This window comes from Rutidosis leptorrhynchoides, chromosome 8 (assembly GCF_046630445.1).
Source record: "Rutidosis leptorrhynchoides isolate AG116_Rl617_1_P2 chromosome 8, CSIRO_AGI_Rlap_v1, whole genome shotgun sequence".
Classification (NCBI taxonomy): Eukaryota; Viridiplantae; Streptophyta; class Magnoliopsida; order Asterales; family Asteraceae; genus Rutidosis; species Rutidosis leptorrhynchoides.
Window position 1 is genome coordinate 310,228,063 of NC_092340.1, and position 25,463 is coordinate 310,253,525.

The 25,463-nt window shown below is 35.7% G+C and overlaps 1 protein-coding gene across 1 annotated transcript; it reads right to left on the reverse strand.

The window, feature by feature from the left end:
* Positions 1-269: 269 nt before the first annotated feature.
* Positions 270-845, reverse strand: LOC139864412 (uncharacterized). Its single transcript, XM_071852992.1, has 2 exons — positions 635-845; positions 270-457 (listed from the first exon to the last, which is right to left on the reverse strand). Exons 1-2 carry the CDS (start codon positions 843-845, stop codon positions 270-272), a joined length of 399 nt encoding a protein of 132 aa, XP_071709093.1.
* Between the last annotated feature and the right edge of the window lie 24,618 nt (positions 846-25,463).

Consider the following 25,463-nt stretch of genomic DNA (forward strand, 5'->3'; position numbering starts at 1 on the left):
TTGCTTGTCTTTCTCTCACACCTCTCAGTCAGAATCCGGGCTAGAAGTCGTCCACACGCGCAATTCCTCTCCCTACGGGATAGGTTGTTTGTATTCCGCTCTTCTCCCTGAAGGGAAAGATATCTGAAAGTAGCATTCCCTATATGAATGAGATAGGCAACTTGAAGGGCTAGAGGCTAAGAAGGCAACTAGCTGAGGGCGAAGGGCACACTGAACACGAACCGAATCAACTGAAAGGAGAGGAGCGATAGCAACTCACCAGAAAGCAACTAGTTGTCGCCCTGCTTCCTTGCTTTCCAACTATCAAGCCTCTTATGGAATTTTTCAATGTATGGCTCCCATTCTCTAATATTTTTCATTTTGCACCCTATAGGAAGCCCTAGATACATAAACGGGAATACTCCAACTTGGCATCTGAATCTACTCGCCATAGACTCTACCATATTCGAGTTAACACCTACTCCGAACAAACAACTTTTTGAGACATTTACTTTTAACCCCGAAAAGATCTCAAAACATTTAAGGACCTTGAACACATTACTAATATTCTTTCTATTCCATTCACCAAATATCATAGTGTCGTCGGCATATTATAGGTGTGATATGATTACTCGATCCTTTGCTACCTCAATACCTTTGATTAAGTTCGCATGGAGTGCTTGTTTTATCATCGCGTTAAGTCCCTCCGCCACAATAATAAATAAGTAAGGAGATAAAGGATCTCCTTGATGAATTCCCATTCGTAGAGCAAATTCATCGGTTAGAGACCCGTTTAAAAGAATCGATACCGACGCCGATGAAAGGCACGAACTTATCCAATTACTCCACTTCAACCCGAAACCCATTCTTTCTAAGATTTTGAGAGAAAGTTATGATTGATGCTATCGAACGCTTTTTCAAAATCGGCCTTGAAGATCATACACTTTTCTTTATTCCTTTTTACCTCATCGACCACTTCGTTTGCCACTAAAATACCATCTAAGATAAATCTTCCCTTCATAAACGCGCTTTGTTCCACGCTAATGACCTTGTGAATTACTCTTTGAAGTCTTTTTGATGGACTTTTTGCTAAGATCTTGTAAAGACTTCCGATTAGACTAATGGGTCAATATTCACCGAGGTTCATTGGGGTCGATTTCTTTGGGATTAATGTCATAAAACTCGCGTTACACCCTCGAGAAAGGGTTTCTTTACCCCAAAACCAATCCAACGATTTTTTCAAATCTTCCTTTATAAGCCAAAAAAACACTCTGTAGAATTTTAGATTAAATCCGTTCGGGCCCGGAGCTTTGGACGGATCACACTCTTTAATTGCATCCCAGATCTCTTCTTCAGTAAACTGCGATTCTAACCTTTCCGCTTCAAAGGTTTCAATTCTGTTAAATTGCAGCGAGTTGAGCGACTCCCAAACTGGATTTTCGGATGCTTTCTCTTCGAACAGTTTGCTATAATAACAGTGAATTTCCTTTTTGATATCTTCTGGTCTTTCATTCCATACTCCATCAATATGCAAACCCCGAATACCTGAGCTATTGCATCTTCTTTTAATCGAGGCATGAAAAAATGAGGTATTGTCGTCCCCATCAGCATCCCACTTTGCTTGTGCCTTTTGCCTAAGCATCTCAGCCTTCTCATTTTCCTTCTTAAGCCATTTAACCCTCAATTCCAGCCATTTCTCTTTCTCTGATTCTGATATAACACCAGCGTCTGCTTTTACCTCGAAAACTGCAGTTTCTTTTTTTAAATCTTCGATTTCCTGATCGATACACCCATATTTCCGTTTACCCCACTCTCTTAAAGCCACTTTGACGTTCTTGAGTTTGTCACGAAAGTTGCAATCATCCCGGTTACCACTAACTTGCATATTCCACGCTTCTATAACCACCTTTTCAGCTTCCTTAGAGTCAAGCCACAGATCGAAATCTTTAAAAGGCTTGGGCCCGAAATCAGTGAAAGAGTTTCTAATAACTATAGGGCAGTGATCTGAAGTACCCCGATCTAAAGCTATGGCCGTGACATCACCCCAAACTTGTAGGAATTGATCATTGACTAGGAATCGATCTAATTTACTGAACTTCAGTCCATTATCACATATCCTTGTGAACCTTCTGCCGACTAGTGGGATTTCAAGTAGATGTGAGTTTTCGATGAAACTATTGAACCTTTTTGCTCTACTCTCGATGAATTGACTATTCTGCCTTTCTTCTTGCGATCTAACCTCGTTGAAGTCACCCCCAAGGATCCATTCATCATTCGAACATTTCATAAGTTCTTCTAACGACTCAAACATTCTCCTTTTCTCCTCATCTTTATGGGGTCCATACACATTTACGTCCCTTCCCCCACTCTCTATTAGCTCCTTCGTAGGAATAGAGTAGTGTAGGAATAGAGTAGTATAATTGCGTCTATCACTGAAGGATGCAACAAGATGATGAAGAAGGCAGCGAAGATAGGTAGGAAAATATTAAAAGAGAACAAGGAGATCTCTGAAAAGAGATGAGGGAAGCAAATAATAGAAATGTTGACCTAATATAGATTACGATGTCCAACCCAAATGACTAGTGGCATGGGCCACCAGTCATCAACAAATAGCTCTGCCTCTGGTTCATACAATTTCGAAGTTAGTTGATTCAAAAGCTCAAACACTCGTAACTCAAATGGATACAAATTTATATTTTATAGTTACTTTAAGTTAAGATCTTCTGGTCCGGATGTGATCGTTTGCTTCTTTTGAATAGTTTTATGTTTCGTTTGAATGCAATCTCATTGATTTTCCAAAAGGGCAAATGGCCCGAAAAGGTAACCAAAGTTACCCAATTTGATAATTAAGGTAACCCCCAAATTGCATAAGCTCGAAAAGGATTTCAATTTTATTTTTGCTCAAGAAAAGGATTGCGTTTTCAAAAATTTTAAAATTGAGGTAATCTTCATCAAGTTCATTAACGATCGTTACTCAGAAATACAAGTTTGGTACCTGTAGTTTGTTAAACAATTGCACAAATCGTCCTCTTCATTATCTTCATCACGATCTTTATATGTTTCTTTCAAATAATTAGGGCAAGAAACAACAGATTGAACAAACCTTCAACATCTTCATCTTCAATCAACATCTTCGACAGATAAGATTAAAATCATAATCTCATCATCTCATAACCTCAACAATAACACAAACGAAAATCTCATTTAGTTTTCAAATTCATGTTCTTCATCTTCAACGTATAAATTAGGTGTTTTTGATTTCAAGGTTTAATCAAAAAATTAATTTCAGCTTCGTTTTCAACAAGCAAAACCGATCACTCGAATATCATCATATGTGATTAACGGCTTCGAATCCGTAGAGATTGAGATCGTGTTCAATTTTGGTGTTCATCCTATGAAAGGATCAATTGGAATGAATTGTTGATGTTTAGGGATTAAAACGGGCATTCACAACCTGATTTGGAACATCTTTTGTGTTGATTACATCATCGAAAACACACTAGCTTTGGATTTTAATTTTGAGTTCATATCATGTTCATATTGTTCTTCATAATTTCCTGTTAATAACAAGTCAAGCATTGCATTTTTCAGTTGACCCATTTTACAATACTTGATGGAATCAATTAATAATTTGAAGGGCCGTTTTCCTAATTGGGTAGATATCATTGTGTTTTCTAATTTTTTATCCACATATACCTTCTGATGGAGTTACACATACATACAGTTAATGTACTATTGTTATTTATGGAACTGATCAAGCATATTTCCGCCTAGGATAGAAACACGCTTGAGTGCAACAGAGGAGGGTTTTATTAGTCCAGCGGTGTTAACCTCCAGTCCGGTTACTGTGATAACCCTAGCCTAGATGATGATCTCGGGAGGGTGGCTAAGGGCTGACCGCCGGCCGATGGACGGCGCTTCGATTGGCGGCGAAGGGAAAAACCCTACCAAGAGTGGTAGGTAAAAACCCTAGTGAGAATGTGTCCCGATTGCGTGCCCAAATTGCTTAGATTACCCCCTATTTATAAGAGGGAATTAGAGTTTAGGAGGAAGACTTGACCGCGGCCCATAGACCAAGCCCAATTACTCGGCCCGATGGGTTCCGCACATCATCAAGTCCCCCAAGTTAGGTGTGACATATTAATGTCATATCGAAGTTACAAATATGCCAACGCAAATAACTCATCACATAACCCGCACCGACTATGAAGTCCAATGCATAAAGAATCCACGTAGTAATGTGATGATGCGATGCAATAATTCCGCATGCCATGCAGTCATGAGGTGAGCGGGGATCCGTAGGGTGGAACCCTACACAGTGCGGCCTACACATCATAACTATGCGCGACACAGCCCCGCGCATTGCAATCCCGCGTGATACAGCCAAATATGATGCATGCATGTTAACCACCACCCGCGATGCGTCCTTGCGCTTAACGCAATGCAGCGATGTGAGCATGCTAACTTCCACTACCATCCGCAATGCACAAAGTAGCGATGTAGTAAAAACAAAATTGAAGGGATACTGATAGTATACCATCACTCCCCCCAGTTCGGTATGAAATGTGAAAACATGTCATGGCGAACTATAAATAAGACCACGTCAAATGACATCCTGAAACAACTAGCTGATCGGAGCTTGTAGTTGTATACAAAGCATCTCGGACTAGCGGAGACCAATCTCAGAATCATATTGAGGTACCCCTACCACATATTTATGAGGGGTATCAAATAACCATGCGCTTACGCAGCGTAATCATGGAAAGCATATTTCCGCCTAGGATAGAAACACGCTTGAGTGCAATAGAGGAGGGTTTTATTAGTCCATCGGCGTTAACCTCTGGTCCGGTTACCGTGATAACCCTAGCCGAGATGATGATCTCGGGAGGGTGGCTAAGGGCTGACTGCCGGCCGATGGACGGCGCTCTGATTGACGGCGAAGGGAAAAACCTACCAAGAGTGGTAGGTTAAAACCCTAGTGAGAATGTGTCCCGATTGCGTGCCCTAATTGCTTAGATTACCCCTATTTATAAGAGGGAATTAGGGTTTAGGAGGAAGACTTGACCACGACCCATGGACCAAGCCCAATTACTCGGCCCGATGGGCTCCGCACATCATCAGGAACAAATATTGTATTGTTGTTGGGAAAATTAATAATTGATATAGAAGCAGTATAGGTTTTGCATATTTTTACAATGTTGATATGAAGATGGTGATGAAGATACTGAAGAGGAAGATGGGTGAAAGTTTTAACAAACTTTAGGGACCAATTGTGTAATTTTGACTGACGATCGTTAATGAATTTGACGATGTTACCTTTTCTCCGAAGTTTTTAAAATTAAAATCCTTTTCGGGCATCTTTTTTTGGGGGTTACCTTGATTGTCAAATTTGACAACATAGGTTACCTTTTCCGGCCATTTGCCCTTTTCCAAAATGTCATATTCAGTTTATGCCATCGATTTGGTGTAAGCTTGTTTCGATTAAGGTTAATTTCTTCTTATAGAGGCTTTGTTTGGATCGTCTTCCCTTGAAAAATAATATTGTTTGAAACATTGAAGTTTCTAATCCTTTTTGCGACTTGTGTGGCCTTCAATTGTAAGTGTTGATCATATCTTTGTTGGATGCTTTATAAGCAAGCAGATTTGGTCGAAAATACTTTTGCTTCTCAACGTATCTGACCCGGGTTTGACATTGCTGGAAGAAATTTGGTCATGGATGAATGCCTCTCTTTCTCTCACTCACGGTGTATAGTGATTATTGTAGTCATTTTTGCTTCTCTTTGGAGCATCTGGCATCTCAAGTCTATCGTGGTTGATAACATTGTGGTTAACATTTTTGATTGGTTGTATTCTAGAATTAAAAAGTCTAGGCTCAATTGGACATCGTGGCTTCAAAATCATATGTCTACTTCATAATTTTTTTTATATTTTTTCTATCTCTTTTCTAGTTTTATTTTTAATCTTCTGCCTTTCTAATAAAATCATCTGATCTTAGAAGAAAGACATTTTCTTGCATAGGATATCACTGATGTGTGCAGCGGTGTATACAAAATAGTATTATTTTTATTATGAAATACGGCGAAATATGATACAAGTTTTATTTATTTATATAGATGGGATATACCTAAACCTTGCTACAACACTTATAGGCAGTGTACCTAATCGTAGAGTAGTGTAGTTTTTAGTAAGTCCGGTTCGTTCCACAGGGAGCTACTGATTACGTACTATATTTTTAACAACTATATTTATATAAAATATATATAATTATATATTTATATATAGTCATAATATTATTATTATAAAAGGGGGTTTACCGTTTGATGACCGGTTTGTCGATTTTATATTTTAAGCTTAAAGATAAATAACGATAATTAAAATGCGTAAAATAAAATTGCGATAAATTAAATGACTGTATTTAAAAGTACGATGAGAAATACAATAAAAGAATTATGCTTATTTAAACTTCCGTAATCATGATGTTTGACGTTTTGATTTTTATTAATTGTTACCCGGGTTAATTGTCCTTTGTCCTGGTTTATTTGATACCTATCTGGTTTTTGTCCATAATAGTCCATCGGTCATAATTATAAAATGCTCGTCAAATTTACCTTATTCCCGAAGTCAAATATTCCAACTAATTAGGAATTTAGACTGTAACAAGGTTTTAATACTTTGTTAATAATTACACCAGGTTATCGACTGCGTGTAATCTAAGGTTTTAATACTTTGTTAACAATTACACCAATTACCCTTGTATGTAATCCACCCCTGTTTTAATTAGTCCATGATATATTAATTTATCCACTTGGCCAAAATGAATAATCAATTACCCAAACCCAATTGATTAATTAAATGATCGTAAAAGATGTCGTATAAATCTCACTAAATAGGACATGCATAATCATTTAATAATTATTAGATTAACTAATTTGAAGATAGGTTCGACAGATTCCAATTAGTTGTCATTCAATTAGACAATACCCACATATATTAATAGTCCGTAGTCCAATGTTCACAAGTGTCTTTTGTCCAAACCCTAATTATGGTACAAAATCCAATAACCCCGTCTTAATATTTAGCCCAACATCATGATTACTTCGGCTCAAATAAGCATAATAATAACTTAGTTACGAGACATTAATTTAAAAAGGAAGAACATAGCTTACAGTGATTATTTATCGCGTAACGTTACAAGGACAGAGTTCCGACTTTAAAACCCGTAAAACATTTCTTACAATAACCCAACTAAACCATAACTTTATTATTAAAATTAACTTAAATTAAAATTATAATATAAATATATATATATTGAGAATCAAAGAGTAAGATAGATGATGGTGTAATTCATCGAGCAGACTGCATCGCCTTTTATAGACATATTTCGAATTACTGCTCGCATGGGCTTGAAGTGCTTTTGCCATGCGATCGCATGGCCGCCTTGGCCAGCTCACAATCTTTTGTTTTCTTCTTTGTCGACGTATTTATTTAATATATATATATATATATATATATATATATATATATATATATAATATAATTTATATTAATTATATATATATTATATTATATTCTTGTGCATAGTTGACTCATAATTTTAGGTCCGTTATCTCGCGCGTTGATGCTCGGTTTATGTCTCGGTTCCGGATTTTCGAACGTCCTTTCGTACGCGTAGATATCTTGTACTTTGCGTTTTGCAATTTGTAATTTGCACAAAAAATTATTTTCCTTAACTCCCAAAATCCGCGCAAGTCTTTAACTCACTTTTAGTGGCACTTTTGAGTGCACTATGGCTTTAGTGGCACTTTTCAGGCTTTAGTGGCACTTTTTCTTCAATTCTTTAATCTTCGTGCTTCGTCTTCTCATTTATTTATTTAAACGATTACAACTTAAAAATATAATAATTACAACTAAAAACTTTACATATTGGGATGATATTGCTACTAAATATATGTTCATTTGGAGTACTATCAAATATTCCCACACTTGAACGTTGCTTGTCCTCAAGTAATACAGAACTTGAAATTAAATCACACTTCACTCGAATCACTTTTTTATTCTCACACTTTATACATCAGTGATTTTGATACGGCGGTATAAACAATGATAGTAACGATGTGGTTTACAGTCCCACATGACTATAAAAATTTAGATCCTTTAAGGAAATTGGATCTTTATGAAAACATTTGATCTTTTGAAAATTCATTCTAGCTTTTAACCTAGATAAGTTTTTCGGAATAACCCTTCACCGGTGTTTGCAAAATGTTTTTGTGGGTTTCATATTTTAAAATTTTAGCTCAAAACTTGCGGTTTTGTGTCACCCACTTGCTAACCTTGTATTAGGAAAGCACACGTCCAGTATACTTGCTCCGTATATTACCTTTCGGTAAACTACCGTCCTATTGTAAAGGAAAGCGTTGAACAAGCAACTGTTAAGGCAATGTCTAATGACATGCAGATGTTCATGGTCTACAACAATGCAATTACTATCCTTTGTAGGAGAAATAGTAAAGATCACCCTATAATTTTTCAGTCTGGCACAAGGTCCTGTCTTCGACCATGCTAAGCAATCACCGTTCTTACGGTTGACACCCGATTTGGTTCAGATAGCCTAATGAATTTCAGGTGAATTCTTAGGATTTTACGTTCAATGGTAATGAACGCATTGAAAATAGGTTTTCAGAAAAAAAATCGGTTTTAATTTTATCAAAATATTTTCTCGTTCAAGCTCGAGTTTAGATATCATCGAATTTCATGAGTTTGTAATTCTCAATCTTTAAGGTCAATCTCAAGGATTGAGTAATATCAGGCTTAAAAGCTGATTTTTAATCTTTAAGGAGATTATCCTTTCTGGGGGGTCTGATTCATTAGTCTTATCAAGCTAATTTGCATGTCGCTCTCCCCATTTTACGAGACAGATCCTCTCATGGTTAGGATAAGTCTGACCACATGGCGACCCTGTTTGATGCTGAGGTCCGTGGATTTCCTGCTGATTTTAGAGATGACTTTTCTAGATTTTTCGTCAACCTACAGCTGGTCTGGACGACAACTTCCTGACATAAATCAAGAAGTGCGTGTCTTTTTCGGAAGACTTTACTTCCTTTTAATGATGGAATTGATTCATCCTGTAGATCCATCTTTCTTTCAAATATATTACAGTAAATCGGGTAAAACTGATTAGTTTCGTCCAAAACAAAAGTACCTGCAATAATCCTGTACAAAAAATATGTGATATCTGTTTTAAATAACTTGGTAAATTCTTCCCACACTTTGCGTTTATTTATTCTTTTCTTTGCCTTTTTATTCTCCTTTATTCCATTTTAAATGAATTCTAATGTTTTAGGTTGTTTCTCAATTTATGTCCTTTCCGAGGTAACAATAATTTCGGTATTAACACCTAGTTTTATCGTTCATAAATATATATAAACATGATTTTGAGTTCATTTAATTGAAAATTTTTCAAATTTTTACAAAATTTGGCAATTAAACTAAGTGTAAACCCTAGAGAATTTATAACCCTTCCCCACACTTGAGATCATGCAATGCCCTCATTTGCATGAAATCAGAGTATAATTATAAATTCATGAGGGTGATTAGTGTAGAAAAGTGATTAAAAATACCTAGTTGTAATTACTAAGCTCGTCGAATGATAGATGGTGCGCCTCATCGTTCATTCCTTTTGTTGTAATTTCACATATGTTTTGTGTCTTATCGTCAAAATTAGTAGCTTTTGCTGAACTTAATGCCAGTCTTTGAAAGTGCGCTGTTTTACCCTGTTTTGTATATAACATAAAATACAAATATATATATACATATTTTTGAAGTTTGGTATATAACCAAACGTTCATATAATATTTTTGGCATACTTTAGATCAATAATATTAAAATAATGATAACAAAATTTTTGCCCCGTCCTTGAGTAAAGCAATTTCGGTTCCACGACCTAGTGTTTAACTCACGATGAATTTTAGAAATTATTTTTTTAAACTTAATGAAATAAAGTAAATTTTGTTTTTAAATTCACACAAAACTTAAATTTAAAATGCATATTAATTTCATAAAAAACCTACAAAACAAAAAAAAAATTCAGAATGGGGGGAGAAAACTAGTTCTTTAGTGTCTGCTAGTGGAAAAGACCAATCGGATTCCATTCTCGAAACTACACGAGAACAGAACAACTAACTCTAGACAGCATTTTCAATTTAGAACATTTGAATCTCCCCACAATTAGGTAGTTGTGGTGTCGAAATTGTGATTTACTTCATCGTCAATTTCTCTTGGACCATAATCAACTTGCATATCTGTGACTTTTGTTTTAAGCCAATGGTCGGATTCCTGTGTAATATTCACAAATTCAACTAGTTTCGCCTTTTCTTTAGGTGATAGATTGGATACTAACTGGTTACACAACTTAAAGTTCCCCTTGGTTCTAGCATCGCGAATCTGTTTGATAAGTTTCTTCATTGAACTGTTAATAACGGGGTCATTTAATTTCGCATCAACAACGGGGTTCTTTGTTATCAAGTCATCATTAGGTGTTACTTCATCTTCCCCACACTTAGGCATTTTATTATTGCTAAGCACTACCGTTGGAGTTGGTAAAACAATATGGTTCTTATCGATCGTTTTTATTGGTTCAACGATTTTAGTTGGTGGAGATTTAGACTTTCGAATCACAAAGGTGATTGATTTTTCACCATTACTAAGTGTCATTCTACCCTCTCTTACATTAAATAACGCCCCGGTGGACGCTAAGAATGGTCGATCTAAAATTAGAGGAATGTTTGATCCCTTTTCTATGTCAATGACAATAAATTCGACTAGAAATGTTAAATTACCCACTTGAACGGGTAGGTTGTCAGCAATTCCAACTGGGTGCCTAATGGTTTTATCAAGGAGTCGAACACCCATTTCCGTTAGACTTAACTCACCTACTCCAAATCTCTTATATAATGAAAGAGGCATAACACTCACACTCGCACCTAAATCTGCTAGTGCATCATACATGACATAATCACTAAGTAGACAAGGAACAATAAATTCACCCGGATCACCCAACCTGGGTGGAAGTTTTGGTGGAACTGTCTTCACCGGGTTTATTTTTACGGTTTTTGTTTCTTGCACTTTCTTATTCTTCTTCTTATTTCCAGAGGTATCACAAACTTTATTACCTATCACTTGCTCATACTCAACTCCTTTTCTTGGAAACGGGATGGGTGGTCTGTAGGGTGCCACCACTGGTTTTACATACTCGGGTGGTGGTGGTGATGGTGGTAGTGGTGTAACTTCTTCATTGTTACTCATATCTAAAACCTTCCCATCTTCTGGAGCTGGTTTTTCAGAATTTGTTGACACCATATTAACATTCTCATTCCGAGGATTTACTTCAGTATTACTCGGTAGCTTTCCTTGTTCCCTCTTACTCATCATGCTAGCAAGAGTACCTACATATTTTTCTAGATTCAAAATGGAAGCTTGTTGAGTTCTTAATGACTGATCAAACCTCTCATTTGTTTGGGTTTGAGTTGCAATAACTTGTGTTTGAGATTCAACTAGCTTTTGTACCATTTCTTCCAGATTTGACTTTTTCTCTTCGGTTTGTTGTGGTGGTTTATACAAGCTAGGTCTTTGTTGATTGAAAGTGTTGTTTTGAGTTGGTTGGTTATTCGGACCTTGTTGGTTATTGATGTGGGTGAAACGTAACCTTTATTTTAAACGGATTTGAGTTTTTTTGTTACACGAACTGATTTATTGTATATGTGGTATTATATTGAATTCAGGTTGATTTCACACATATATAGGCAACTAGTCCTATTCGTGTAGTTTAGTTTGTCGGTAAATCCGATTCGTTCCACAGGGAGATGGAGTGTTTAATGGTTTTTTCAATAGTCTTTGATGTCAAACTTAATTAAAGGGGATTTTGGATTAGGAATTTATAATATAACAGTAATAGAAAATAACCAAACTAATTTCATAAATAAAATTACAAGATTACAATAATTAACTTAAAAAGGAACTAAATGAGATTATACTAATTAGGATGCGAATATTTTATTACTAAAGGGTAATTAGTAAAATAGTAACTTTTAATAAAACTATATGTTTAGAATTTTGTTTTGAGCAATTATAATATAAACTTATTTAAATTAACTAAATGACATGTTTAATAAAATTACTACAAGTTAAAAGGAATTAAATTAATTATCTAATTATAAACTAATTATAAATTATAAACTTATAATAATTAATACTAATTATTAGGATTAAAACATGTATTTAAGTTATTTTAAAATAACTAATACTAATTATATAGTAATAACCTAAATATAAATAATTAAATAACTAAAACCCTAATTTTTAACCTAGCTGGTACTGTAGCCGGATTACTGTCTACGCGTTTCGCGTATTTATACACGTATCGCGTATATCTTAAACCTTACACGAATTGTGTAGATCTGATCGTACAGTTTGATAAACAGGCGTACGCGTTTCGTGTAATCATACACGTTTCGCGTATGACTTATACGATGTGACAAACAGTCTGGTACGAATTTTAAGTATTTTTATGTAATCTTTTATATTTTATAATAATAATTAGTAAATAATAATAATAATACTTTTATAATAAATATAAATGGGATAAATGGGAGTGTTTACTTAAATGTGTCACCCCTAGGTCCATGGATTGTTTTAAGTTTACGCCCTATTTAAAAATGTTTTAGTAATAAACTTTATATTTTTCTTTCGAATAAATATAAGGTTACGACTAACTAAAATAAATCTAATTTTCATCGGATTCTATTTAGATAGCTACTATTCCAAAAGTATTTAAATTGAGACCTAGCCTAGTTTTGACTTTCGCCAATACCCAAATCGTAACGGTTTCCCTTTTTACAATTTCACTATCATATAATTATTGATATTACCCAAACCACCGAAGTTTATTTCTAAATTGGTGTTAATAACTTATCCATAAATTCGTCTAGATCATTTTTAATGTTGAAGCTTAATTTATGTAAATAAAAACAACTTTCGTTATTTAAATTTAATAAATTAAGTGGCAAGGGTTAAATACCTAATTACATAATAATGGTTCTTTTAACTAGGCTCAATATTAAAAATACTAAAGTTACATTTTAACTTTTACAAATGATAACAATCCATTTCACTAGGGGCTCTACATCTAAGCAAACACTATGGAAATTTAGCTATTCATTACACTAAGGTAAACATAAAAATATAAATATGCAAACATAATAACAATGATAATTTTAACAGAGTAAACTTACTAAAAATTCTTCACTTTCATTAACTTCAAACGGTAGAAAATTACAATAATAACACCCTTTTCACGCGTACAATAACACCCTTAATCACGAACAATACACCCTTAATATTTAAAACTACCTAAATATTTGAACCTTGAAATTAATACAAAGTAATAAAATGACACTATATTTCTGTATAGTAATTGTTGTATGTGTTGTTGTACTAAAAATGTGTCTGATTGTACTCCGTATTTATCATTGATCTTGAAGTAGTAGGTGACCTTTATTTTGTTAATGCCCTTTACTTTCTGCAGCACTTGAGAAAAAGAATTGTTTTTTAACACCAAAAGCAGCCGCCCCATTTCAGTTTCATGATTAATTCGGCCTAACATTACGCGTTTCGTGTATGGCTAAATTGCTACGCGTTTCGTGTAGACTCACACGATTCGCGTAAGAGTAAATGGCAGTTTTCATATTTTTATTTTCTCGTTTGTTCTTTGTTGACCTCGTATCGATATATATTGACTTGGGACTTTCTATTTGAACTCTTTTTCTTCGATCATCTTGTACTTTTATTCGGATAAACGTTTCTTGATATAAATTTGGTTAAAACCCCTCGTTTTATCGTCGTTTCTTCAAACAGCAAGCTCTTGTCCGCTTTTGTCGTTTTTCTTGAATATTATACATTGAATGTCTTTGTAAATGATAAAAGCTGATGAAATATAACTGATATTGCGTCGAATAATATGTATGTTTAGAGCAATATCAAAATACCCCACACTGGAATGTTGCTTGTCCTCAAGCAATTACATCTTTTAACAGAATCGGAACATTACATATTTTTAGATCACACAACACACACTACACGAAATGAAACACACGCTATATGGAATAGTTTGAAACACTACACAATTTTTATTGAATCACACGCACACCACATGAAATGAAATTCTGACAACAGAAACAAACATGAAACTCGTGATTAGGGTTTAAAAATTTGGATCCTTAGGGAAAATTGGACCTTGTGAAAACGTTTTATGATTTTATAAAATGTCATGCTAGTTTTTACACTAGACACGTTTTTCGGTTTTAACCTCAAATTCCGGTTGAGGGTAACTGAAAACCGAAGTCTCAGTCAGCGATTAGCAAGCTATTCGCCCCCATGATTGTAGTATTATGGAACTTGAAGCCGAATGTCCAAAAAATAGTTTTACACAATATAATTCATAAAATAGCATAAGTTTTAGAACAAAATTATATCGTGTCCAAATATCATCGGTGAACCATGAGTTTGTACACCTCAATTTGTTATGGCATATGTATGTTGACCGCGGTTAAACATAGATACAGTTGATCTTTACGGAGATCATCCATCTGGGGATTAGATTCATTAGTCTTAAAAGCTAATTTGCATTGTGCCCCCCCATTGTACGAGACAGATCCATCTCATGGTTAGGATAAGTCTGACCACCAAAAACCCTGTTTGATGCTGAGGTTAGGTGGATTTCCAGCCGATTTTAGGGATGACTTTTCAAGATTTTTCCTCAACATACAGCTGTTCTGGACTACATCTTCTAACATAAGTTAGCAAGTGTGTCAATTTGGAAGACTTTACTTCCTTACGGGATGGACTTGATTCATCCTCTATTACTCGTAATAATGGAATATTCAGGTTTATACATTCCAAATCAATGATATCTGCAATAACTACATAGAAACATGTGATATATGGTTCTCAACATAAGGTTTTATAAATTCTTGTTTTAATTGGTTTTCTTTTATAGGTTTTAAACAAATAAACTTATGCGTTTTTAATGTATTGAGACGATAATTTCGGTTTTTGACACTATGCTTTAATCGCTCGTAATTACCTTAAAAATTTATTTGATACATTTGTTTAAAAATTTTATAAACTTGATAAAAATCACCAAATTATAAGTTCTCGAGAATTTATATATTCCCACCCCACACTTAAGATTATGTAATGCCCTCATTACATAAAATCAGATAATAATGTATAAATTTGAGAGGACAAAAAGTGTAAAGTATTTGGAACATCCTTTGTTAACCGTTTTGGATTTTCAAATTGTTTTACCTATGATTATATCCAATGTTTGTATCACAATGTAATTCGATGTTTCGTTTCGTCTAATTGCATTTTCTTCTGTACCTGTCAAAACCATGTTAAAAACATACAAAACATGGGGTTGTACTTCAATCGTACAAAACAATTTTACCCCACACTACTTTCTTGCTAATATATAATAAAACATAAGAAACATTAAAAGTATCAATACACACCATACTATTATGTTATTACAAACCATAAAAATAAAAATGTTTTAAAGAATAGAACTAGTTAAATGGATTCCAAAATGGGCCTCCCTGTTCGCCCTCTTCCTGTTGCTGTCGCTGCCGTTGCTCGTTTAGGCGTTGTTCCTCGTAAAAACGCCTATATGCATCCTGACTCGCGGCTATGGCGGCGTTGTGGTCATATGGTGGAGGTAGAGGATCATTGGGTGTTTGCCATTGGGGATATGAAGGATAGGCTGAGGGTGCGTAATTCTGCGGGTTAGACGCGTATAAATATGCCTGATGATGCGCCCACTCTAATTGTGCTCCCTGACCCCTCTGATCGTATCGGATGTTAGACAGAATATTATACTGTTCTAGTTGGGTATGCCTAATATCCCCCAATTGTCGAGACAAAGCAGTATACTGGTCTTCTGATCTCACTCCCCAGTTTTGATATGAGTTACGTACATCTAAACTCAATGCGTTAAAAGAATTTTGGAGCATATCGAAATCAGAAGTACCTGTATGAGACGAGCTAGCCTGATCTGTCTCTCTGCGTCTCCTCCTAGCTTCCCTCGCGGGTTCATCATCCTCTTCCATAGGTGCGTGAGCAGCAACTTCCTGTTGCCTTAAACTACGTACCCCTCCCCTCACACGTATAGCCTTAGCTGTCTTATACACCTCCAATCCTAAAGTACGAACCCGTTGATCTATCGGCTGGATTGGAGGATCTAATTCGTTCGGGTTGAGACCGAACCAGGCTGCCAAACACGTGACATAGTGACCTCCCGACATGTCACTGGATCCTCGAGCACCCTTACCTATATGGGCCAAAAAGTAGGCCACTCCATAGGGTATACTAATAAATGTATCCCTATCTCTGATTGCATCCAAATACCAAAGGTCAACATAATTAATCTTATCTGTATTAAGGAATGCCCTTTGGTTAATTGTGTTCGCTATAAATTTATGAATTATTCGATAGCGAACATCAGTGATCTTAAGGTATGATTCTTGGCCTGCTACATATGTATTCTTTTGGGAAAATGAACGCCAGACGCTCAAAGAATCATAATCTCCTGTATACCTAGCTCCTGTAAAAATATATTCCTAAAAACCTGGAGCATTTATCTCATTACCGTCGTAAATCCCTAAAGCCAAAGTCATGTCGCCTAGGGACATTACTCTATCTACCCCACCCAGTCGAAATTGTAGAAATCTAGTATCTTCGATATTTTCAGGGTGTATATTCATCCTGACGGTAGAATAGAATTCCAAACACAATTCTCTATATACAGGAGAATTCAACCTAAACAATCTCTCAAAGTCATTATAATACGTAATTACCCCAAATTCATCCGTGAAACTTTGGGTTAAAATTTCCCTTATCGGTGTATCTAGGTTGACTGGGTCTCCTAGGGGAGCCCAATCAACAACGTAAACTGGAGAGATGGTTCTATTTACCAGAATGAGCAAATCCTTAACCTTTTGTACCCTTTGATGTAATTCGTTAGGAAATTGCAGGATCGGGTGTAGGTTCAAGAGTTGTTGTTCCATTTCGGGTGTAACCTGATTTTCTGCTTGTTGTTGGTTAAATGCCCTCATTCTAATTGGTCCCTGCATAACATTTTAAATCAAGAAAATCATCCCAATAGGATGTGTTAATGTTAGCAAAGAGTCTGAATTCAACATACAAGCTTGTTTTCAATCAACACAAGAATCAACTTGTTTCAGCAACATTGGAATTTTTAGTCCTATGATTCAAAACAAAGCAGAAACAAACCAAAAATCATAAATCAAAAATCAAGTTTCATATACAAAGTCTAATTCATAAGTGAAAACACGCAATTTATCTAAGTATATCTAATTCAATTCAATCACATTGCGTGCATTTCAGCTTCTAAATAATCCTTAATAGCATTAAAGTTCATACTTGATTCATGAAAATGGCAAAAACTATCAAATTTTAGACTAAAATTAGAAATCACAAAATCAAACAATCAAAATTATGTTCAAGAGTTCTAACTACTAACAAAACAGTTAAAAACATCTAATTACAACCAAAATAACACACCTCAGTAGTAATTTCTCAATTATCCCCAATTTGTATAAACCCTAATTTTTCAATAATCAATTAAACATCAAATTTTCATGCTAATCGGGTTTAATATCATACTAACAACATAAATATAGCAATAATCAAGTAGAATTCGTCAATAACATGCATATAATTCGGATTAAAGCCATAAAAATAAATAATGAAAAACTTGAAGAACATGAGGTAAAATGGGTTTAGGACCCTTACCAATCTAGGCATGTTGAAAGATTGAAGAATTGGGGAAGATTGGAATTGTTAATTTAAGTTTTTGGGTGTGATTTTCGGGTTTTTGTGTTTTCTTCTCGTCCACAGCAGAAAAAAATTGAAAGAGAGTGTGTGAAGAACAGCCCTCTGCCCGATCTGATATGTCCAGATTTTTGACCCTACGCGTTTCGCGTAGGTCTACGCGTTTCGCGTATGCTTTGAATTCCACGCTTTTCGTGTACCCCCACACGTTACGCGTATGCTTTGTCTGTATTTTTTTTTTTATATATATATAACTTAAAATCAATTGAATTTAAAAATATCTTTTATAAATTTATATTTGTAACGGAAATTCGGTTGTTAGACCTGATCTTAATCCGTTTATAAATTTTTAATTTCAATTTATAAAATTCAATCCATTAAAAGTTAAAGTTTTTAATGTTTTTCGAAAACAAATTTAAAATAAAATAAAATAAAAACACTCTATTTTTGTGTTAAAATTATTAACATTTTTAATTTTTAGAACAAGTACATGAAAAATAAAAATTACACAAATTAAAATACACTCTATTTTTTTGTATACCCCTAAATCAACTAATTTTCAAACTTAAAACTTTGTTTCCTATCGATTAGGTAGAGATAAATTCGGTCGTCAAACCTATCATTATCCACGACAAAGATTTACAAGTTATATATTTTTACGGTTATTGATAAAAAGGTATATTTTGCAATCTACTGTAGACTTTTAGAATTTAACAAAAAATTTTGTGCAATTTGAAGAATGAAAATTCAGTTGTGACACCTAAACATTTTCATTTTCAAAGAAACAAGTTAAACTCAAGGCGTTTCACCTTCAATTTAGTAGAAAGGATTTTTTTTAAAATTTTTATTTTGTTTTCGTGGTTTACTATTTAACAGATATCTTATGAATCCAACAAGAAATTTCGTGCAATTTGAAAAACGATAATTCAGTTGTAACACTTAACATTTATCGTTTTCAATGAAAACATATTGAACTCAAGGTTCATCACTTTTAAATGGTAGACCGTTTTAATAGAACATACAACAAACAAAAACAAACCAAACACACCAAAACATTACACACAAAAATGCACAAACACACAATTGGCGAGAAAAAGATTTAAAGAGTGAAGCCTCGTTGGCTAGCCTCGTAGTGGAGTCACATTATTTCGCTCCCCATTGCTTCGTAGACGTAACCTCGCTGGTTTAAGAGGTTTTCTTCTGCACATTTTAAAGGCCCTTCTCGGCATAAGGTTACGTACTCGTAATTAGAGTCCGTTTGGTTCTTTGGGCAATCTCCGGAGTGAGTCGGTTTTCCACATTTCACACATTTACCCAAATGACGTGCTCGACGCCTTTTAGCTGATTTAGATTTTCCTCTTGCATAGTTTGTCTCATTTAGTTTCTGTCTTTCTTTTTTCCTCGCCTTATCGCATCTTTTCTTAATATCTAACACCACATCCCTCGGTAAAATCTTATCGCACTTTAAAATGAAATGGTTGTAGATATACTGACTGCGCATCTTGAAATTACACAATAAAAACAAAAAGAAATTAAAAAGGTAGAATGGAGGGAGAAGACTAGTTCTTTAGGGTCTGCTAGGGAAAGACCAATCTAACCCCACTCTTAAAGATGAGAATAAAAATCGAGAATGGAGTTTAAAACCTTAGAGTTACCCTGAATTTATTTGTCCTTAGGGTAGAAGGTGATTTCGTCTCTTTCCGTAGTATTGATTTCTTCAAAGTATAACTTGAGTCTGTGTCCGTTCACTTTGAAAGTTCCACCGTCTTTACCATACAACTCTGCATATCCAGATGGAAAAACCTGTTTTATTATATATGGCCCAGTCCATCGGGATCTAAGTTTACCAGGTGAAAACTTGAAACGTGATTGGAATACCAATACTTTATCCCCTTGTTCAAATTCTTTCTTTTTTAATCGTGCATCGTGCCATACTTTAGTTTTTTCTTTATATGTTTTAGAATTTTCGTAGGCTTGTAATCTTAATTCATCTAGTTCGTTAAGTTGTAATAACCTATTTTCTCCGGCTTGTACAAGGTCAGTATTACATTCTCTCATAGCCCAGTATGCCTTGTGTTCAACTTCAACAGGTAGATGACACGCTTTAACGTATACAAGTCTAAATGGTGTGGTACCTATTGGTGTTTTATACGCAGTCCTAAAAGCCCACAACGCGTCATCTAACTTGCGTTGCCAGATTTTAGGGTTGTTATTAACCGTCTTCTCAAGTATGCGTTTTAAGGCACGATTCGTGTTCTCCACTTGACCACTTGTTTGCGGGTGGTACGGAGTAGAGAAACGATGAGTTACGCCATACTTCTTCAACACCTTTTCAAGAAGGTTGTTGGTAAAATGTGTTCCTCGGTCGGATATGAGTGCTTTTGGGAATCCAAAGCGTGAGAAGAGATTTTTCAAGAAGTTTACCACCACCCTAGCATCATTTGTAGGCAAAGCTTTTGCTTCATCCCACTTGGATACATAATCAACGGCTACTAGTATGTACTTGCACTTATGTGAACTTGGAAATGGTCCCATGAAATCTATTCCCCAAATGTCAAAGATTTCACAAACTTGGATGCCGGTTTGAGTCATCTCATCCTTTTTCATGATGTTGCCCACTCGTTGGCATGCATTACAAGTCCGAACGAAATTATGGGCATCTTTAAAGATCGTGGGCCAATAAAAGCCCGAATCAAGGATTTTTCTTGCAATGTGGTTTGGTCCGAAATGACCGCCGGTTGGCCCTTGATGGCAATGCTCAAGAATTTGTTGAGCTTCTTGTCCGTACACACAACGGCGAATTATTTGATCCGCACCAACACGAAATAGGTCTGGGTATTCCCAGAAATATGACTTCAAATCTGCAAAGAATTTCTTCTTTTGCTGATAAGTAAGTCCTTTTTGTAGAATGTCTGAAGCAAGATAGTTTGCAAAATGGGCAAACCATGGGATTTCAGATTCTTTTTCAACCCTCATTAGAGATTCGTCAGGAAATGGATCTTTGATGATTGTATCATCAAGTTTATCTAATTCGGGGTTTTCAAGTCGGGATAAATGATCGGCAGCTAGATTCTCAGCTCCTTTCTTGTCACGTATCTCAATGTCAAATTCTTGAAGTAAAAGAACCCAACGTATGAGACGATGTTTTGCATCTAGTTTCGAGAATAGGTATCTAAGTGCCGAATGGTCCGTGTAAACAATGGTCTTGGACAACACCAAATATGACCGAAATTTATCGAATGCATAAACAACCGCTAGGAGTTCTTTTTCCGTGGTGGTATAATTAATTTGGGCTCCTGTTAGAGTTTTACTTGCATAATAAATCGGTAGAAAATGATTATCTTGACGTTGTCCTAAAACAGCACCTAAGGCATAATCGCTTGCGTCACACATTAGCTCAAATGGCATACTCCAATCTGGAGATACCATAATGGGAGCTTGTGTGAGTTTTGACTTAAGAATCGAGAATGCATTCTCGCAATTAGTGTCAAAGTCAAATGGAGCATCCTTTTCAAGAAGCTTGGTCAATGGGCGGGCGATTTTAGAAAAATCTTTGATAAATCGCCTATAGAATCCTGCGTGACTAAGAAAGCTTCTAATGGCTTTAACATTTGATGGTTTAGGTAGCTTAGAGATAACTTCAATTTTAGCTTTATCTACCTCTATTCCCGCACGAGATATTTTGTGACCAAGTACAATGCCCTCTTTCACCATGAAGTGGCATTTTTCCCAATTTAGGACCAAGTTTGCTTTATCACATCGGATAAGCATACGTTCAAGGTTGAAAAGACACGATTCAAAGGAGTCTCCAAATACGGAAAAGTCATCCATGAAGACTTCCATACAATCCTCTACCATATCATCAAAGATTGCCATCATGCACCTTTGAAAGGTTCCGGGTGCATTGCATAAACCAAACGGCATGCGGCGATAGGCAAAGGTACCGAAAGGACAAGTGAATGTGGTCTTTTCTTGGTCGTTGGGATCAATTGGAATTTGGAAGTAACCAGAGAAACCGTCTAGAAAGCAATAATATTCTTTTCCCGCTAATCGTTCAAGCATTTGATCAATAAAAGATAACGGGAAATGATCCTTTCTAGTGGCATCATTTAGACGTCTGTAATCAATACAGACTCTCCAGCCAGTAACTGTTCTAGTTGGGACGAGTTCGTCCTTTTCATTTAATATAACGGTTGTACCCCCCTTTTTGGGTACTACTTGTACTGGACTAACCCATGGACTATCGGAGATGGGGTAGATTAACCCGGCGTCAAGAAGCTTGACGACCTCCTTTTTAACAACCTCTTTCATGTTGGGATTTAGCCTGCGTTGTCTTTGTACTACGGGTTTGTAGTCATTCTCAAGGAGAATTTTATGTGTACAATAAGACGGGTTTATTCCCGGAATGTCGGTTGTTTTCCAGGCTATAGCCTTTTTATGGGTTTTTAATACAGAAATTAGCTTATCCTTCTCATTATCTGAAAGATGTGAAGCAATAATTACTGGTAATTGAGATGTACCTTCGAGATAAGCATACTCCAAGTGTTTGGGTAGCTCTTTAAGCTCTAGTACGGGTGGTTCTTCTAAGGAATTTTTTATACGAAATCTATCTTCATTTTTGATTTCCTCAAACGATTCCTCTTCCTTGGGAATTTCTTCTATTATGGTCTCGTCATCCGTGACCACCTTCATCAACTCATCAAAATATTTATCAATATTGAAGTATTCATTCTCACTTACCGGGGCTAACCCCGGGATATCAATTTCAAGTAGCTCCTTCAATTCATTCTCGACACAAAGATCTATAACATCAATTTGAAAACAAGAGTCATCGGTAGAAGTGGGTCTTTTCATGGCTTTGTCAATGTGACAAATTATTCTCTCGTTTCCCACACCTAGACTCAATTGTTCTTTTTGGACATTAATGATAGCATCTGCAGTGTTTAGGAAAGGACGTCCTAAAATGATAAGAACTTTTGTGTCCTCTTGCATTTCTAGAATAACAAAGTCGACGGGAAAGATAAGTGAGCCAACTTTTACAAGTATATCCTCGGCTATACCTATGGGAGTATCAAATGATTGGTTTGCTAATCGAATACCCATCCGGGTTGGTTTTAAGTCTCCTAAGTCAAGTTTTAAATATAATGAGTAAGGCATTAGGTTAACACTTGCACCTAGGTCGGCTAGTGCATCGTAGACCACCGAATCACCCATCATACATGGTATGATAAAACTACCAGGGTCTCCTAATTTTGGAGGTACATTTTGTTTCTTTAAGATGGCCGAACATTCCTCATGAAGGAATGTGGCAGAAACATCGTGGTATTTACCCTTCGAGGATATGAGATCCTTTAAAAACTTCCCATAATTGGGCATATCCCTAAGAACCTCCGCGAGTGGCATGTTAATGCTAATTTGCTTAATCATGTCCGCAAATTTCTCATATCGCCTCGCGAGTCTGTCTTTCTTTAATGCTTTTGGGTATGGAATAGGTTCCTTATGCACCTTTACTGTTGGTTCTTCACTTTTCTTTGGTATGACCTCAGGTGGATCATCTTTCTCTTGTTCTTTGTCAACTTGCTCATTACCCTCAACCGGAATTTGTAAAACAGAAGGACATAAAGGAACTTCCGGGGACTTAAGAGTCTCCGGTTTAGTAGTTAAACCACTTCTAGTAGTTATAGCATTTACATGCTCGTTCCTTGTTTGGGGGTTGTTGGGATTCACTTGAGTATTTGAGGGGAGAGTACCTGGTGGTCTCTCTGATAGTAACTGTGATATCCTTCCAACATCTCTTTCTAAGTTTTGTATTGTGGCTTGTTGATTTCGGATTTGCTGAGTTTGGAGCTCTGCATTTTGCTCGTGCTTAACCATAAAATCTCTTAAGAGATCTTCTAAACCAGATTTCCTCTCAGGTTGAGGTTGCATAATTGCTAATGGTTGTGGTTGCATAAGTGCTAGTGGTTGTGGTTGATTGTGTTGGAAATTATTTTGATAATTTCATTGAGGTTGATTTCGGTTATTATAACCTGGTGGCGGATTTCTTTGATTTTGATTTGGGAAATTCCGGTTATTTTGGTAACCTGGATTTCCTCCTTGATAGTTATTGTTATTTTGATAGTTATTATTATTTAATCCTGAAGGTCCTCCTACTTGATAGCTATTTATAGGAGGATATTTTCGGTTGTTTGCTTCTATAGCTGGAAAATCACTGAAGTTCATTTCCCCGGCAGCGGCGCCAAAAAGTTGATGTGGGTGAAACGTAACCTTTTCGTAAGTAACCTAAGAAATTTGCTTGCTCTTCCATTGTACTTTGATCACAATCTCTAGTAAGATGGGGACCTTGGCACAGTTCACATCCTACTCTGATAGCATGCATTTCCTTGGTTACTTTCTCGATTTGCCTTGCTTGATTTGCTATTTGAACTTTTAAAGAAGCAATTTCATCATTGCTTTCAATACTAGCAACATTTGATGATCTAGAAAATTCTATTTCTTGATGCCAATTATGGGAATGGGAAGCTAAATCAGCAATGATTGTGTGGGCGTCTTCAGGTGTTTTCTTCATGACCGAACCTCCGGCTGCAACATCTATATCTTTTCTAGTTGCCACATTTACTCCTTTATAAAATACACAAACTTTTTGAAATGTACTCAACCCGTGTTGAGGACATATTCGAAGCATTTTATTGAATCGGGTCCAAGCTTCATAGAGAGTTTCATTAGGTTTTTGTTTAAAGTGATTTATATCACTTTGCAATTTTGCTGCTTTTGAAGCAGGAAAGAATTCTGACAAAAATTTGTCCATCATATCATTCCAGTCTTCAATATAACCTTCTGGTAATGAGTCTAGCCAATCTCTAGCTTCATCCTTTAATGACCATGGAAAGATTTTTAAACATGCGACATCATCGGTGACATCCTTAATTTTGAATAATTTGCAAATGCTTACAAACTTACGAAGATGCTCGTTAGCATCCTCATTTGGAGCTCCACCAAATTGGCATGTGTTAGTTACCATGTGTAAAAATTGACCTTTTATTTCAAAGCCATCACTCATAGTGGGTTGGATAATTGCGTGGCCTTGACCTTTTCTTGTTGCTTTCATTAATGCTTCCATTGTTTGATTTGTATCAGCCATTTCTTCTTCTTCTTTAATAATTGGCTCTATGATTGGTTGAATAATTGGTTCAGAGTCGGATTCTAAGGAAAGTGACTCTAAATTCTTAGCAAGAGATTCTACTTCTTGGGCTCTTAAGCGTTCGTGGAATTTTCTTTCGGGTTCAGGATGTGAAGGAGTTAATCCAGCGTTGGAGGAACGTAAGTTCATACATTAATTTCTATTATGAAATCACAACACTGAAGGTTTATCTAGGGTTACCTATTTGTTTCTCTCTCTTTTTTTTTAGTGTTTTTTCGGTGTTTTAAAATTACTAGTACTTCCTATTTCTTTTTGTTGTTTTTGTCCTTTATTAATTCTTTGAGGTTCCGAATTAAGTTTAACGAGTTTAGGATTGAACGGATCATACAATTAGGGAAATTGTACAAAGAACTAAAGGATTTATTCAAAAACTTTGAAC

Excerpts from the sequence above, each read along its gene's own strand:
- LOC139864412 (XM_071852992.1), bottom strand. The coding sequence starts at position 845 with ATGGGTTTCGGGTTGAAGTGGAGTAATTGGATAAGTTCGTGCCTTTCA. Across the intron at positions 458-634 it reads CCATGCGAACTTAATCAAAG|GTGTTAACTCGAATATGGTA; the intron begins GTATTGAGGTAG and ends TGTTCGGAGTAG.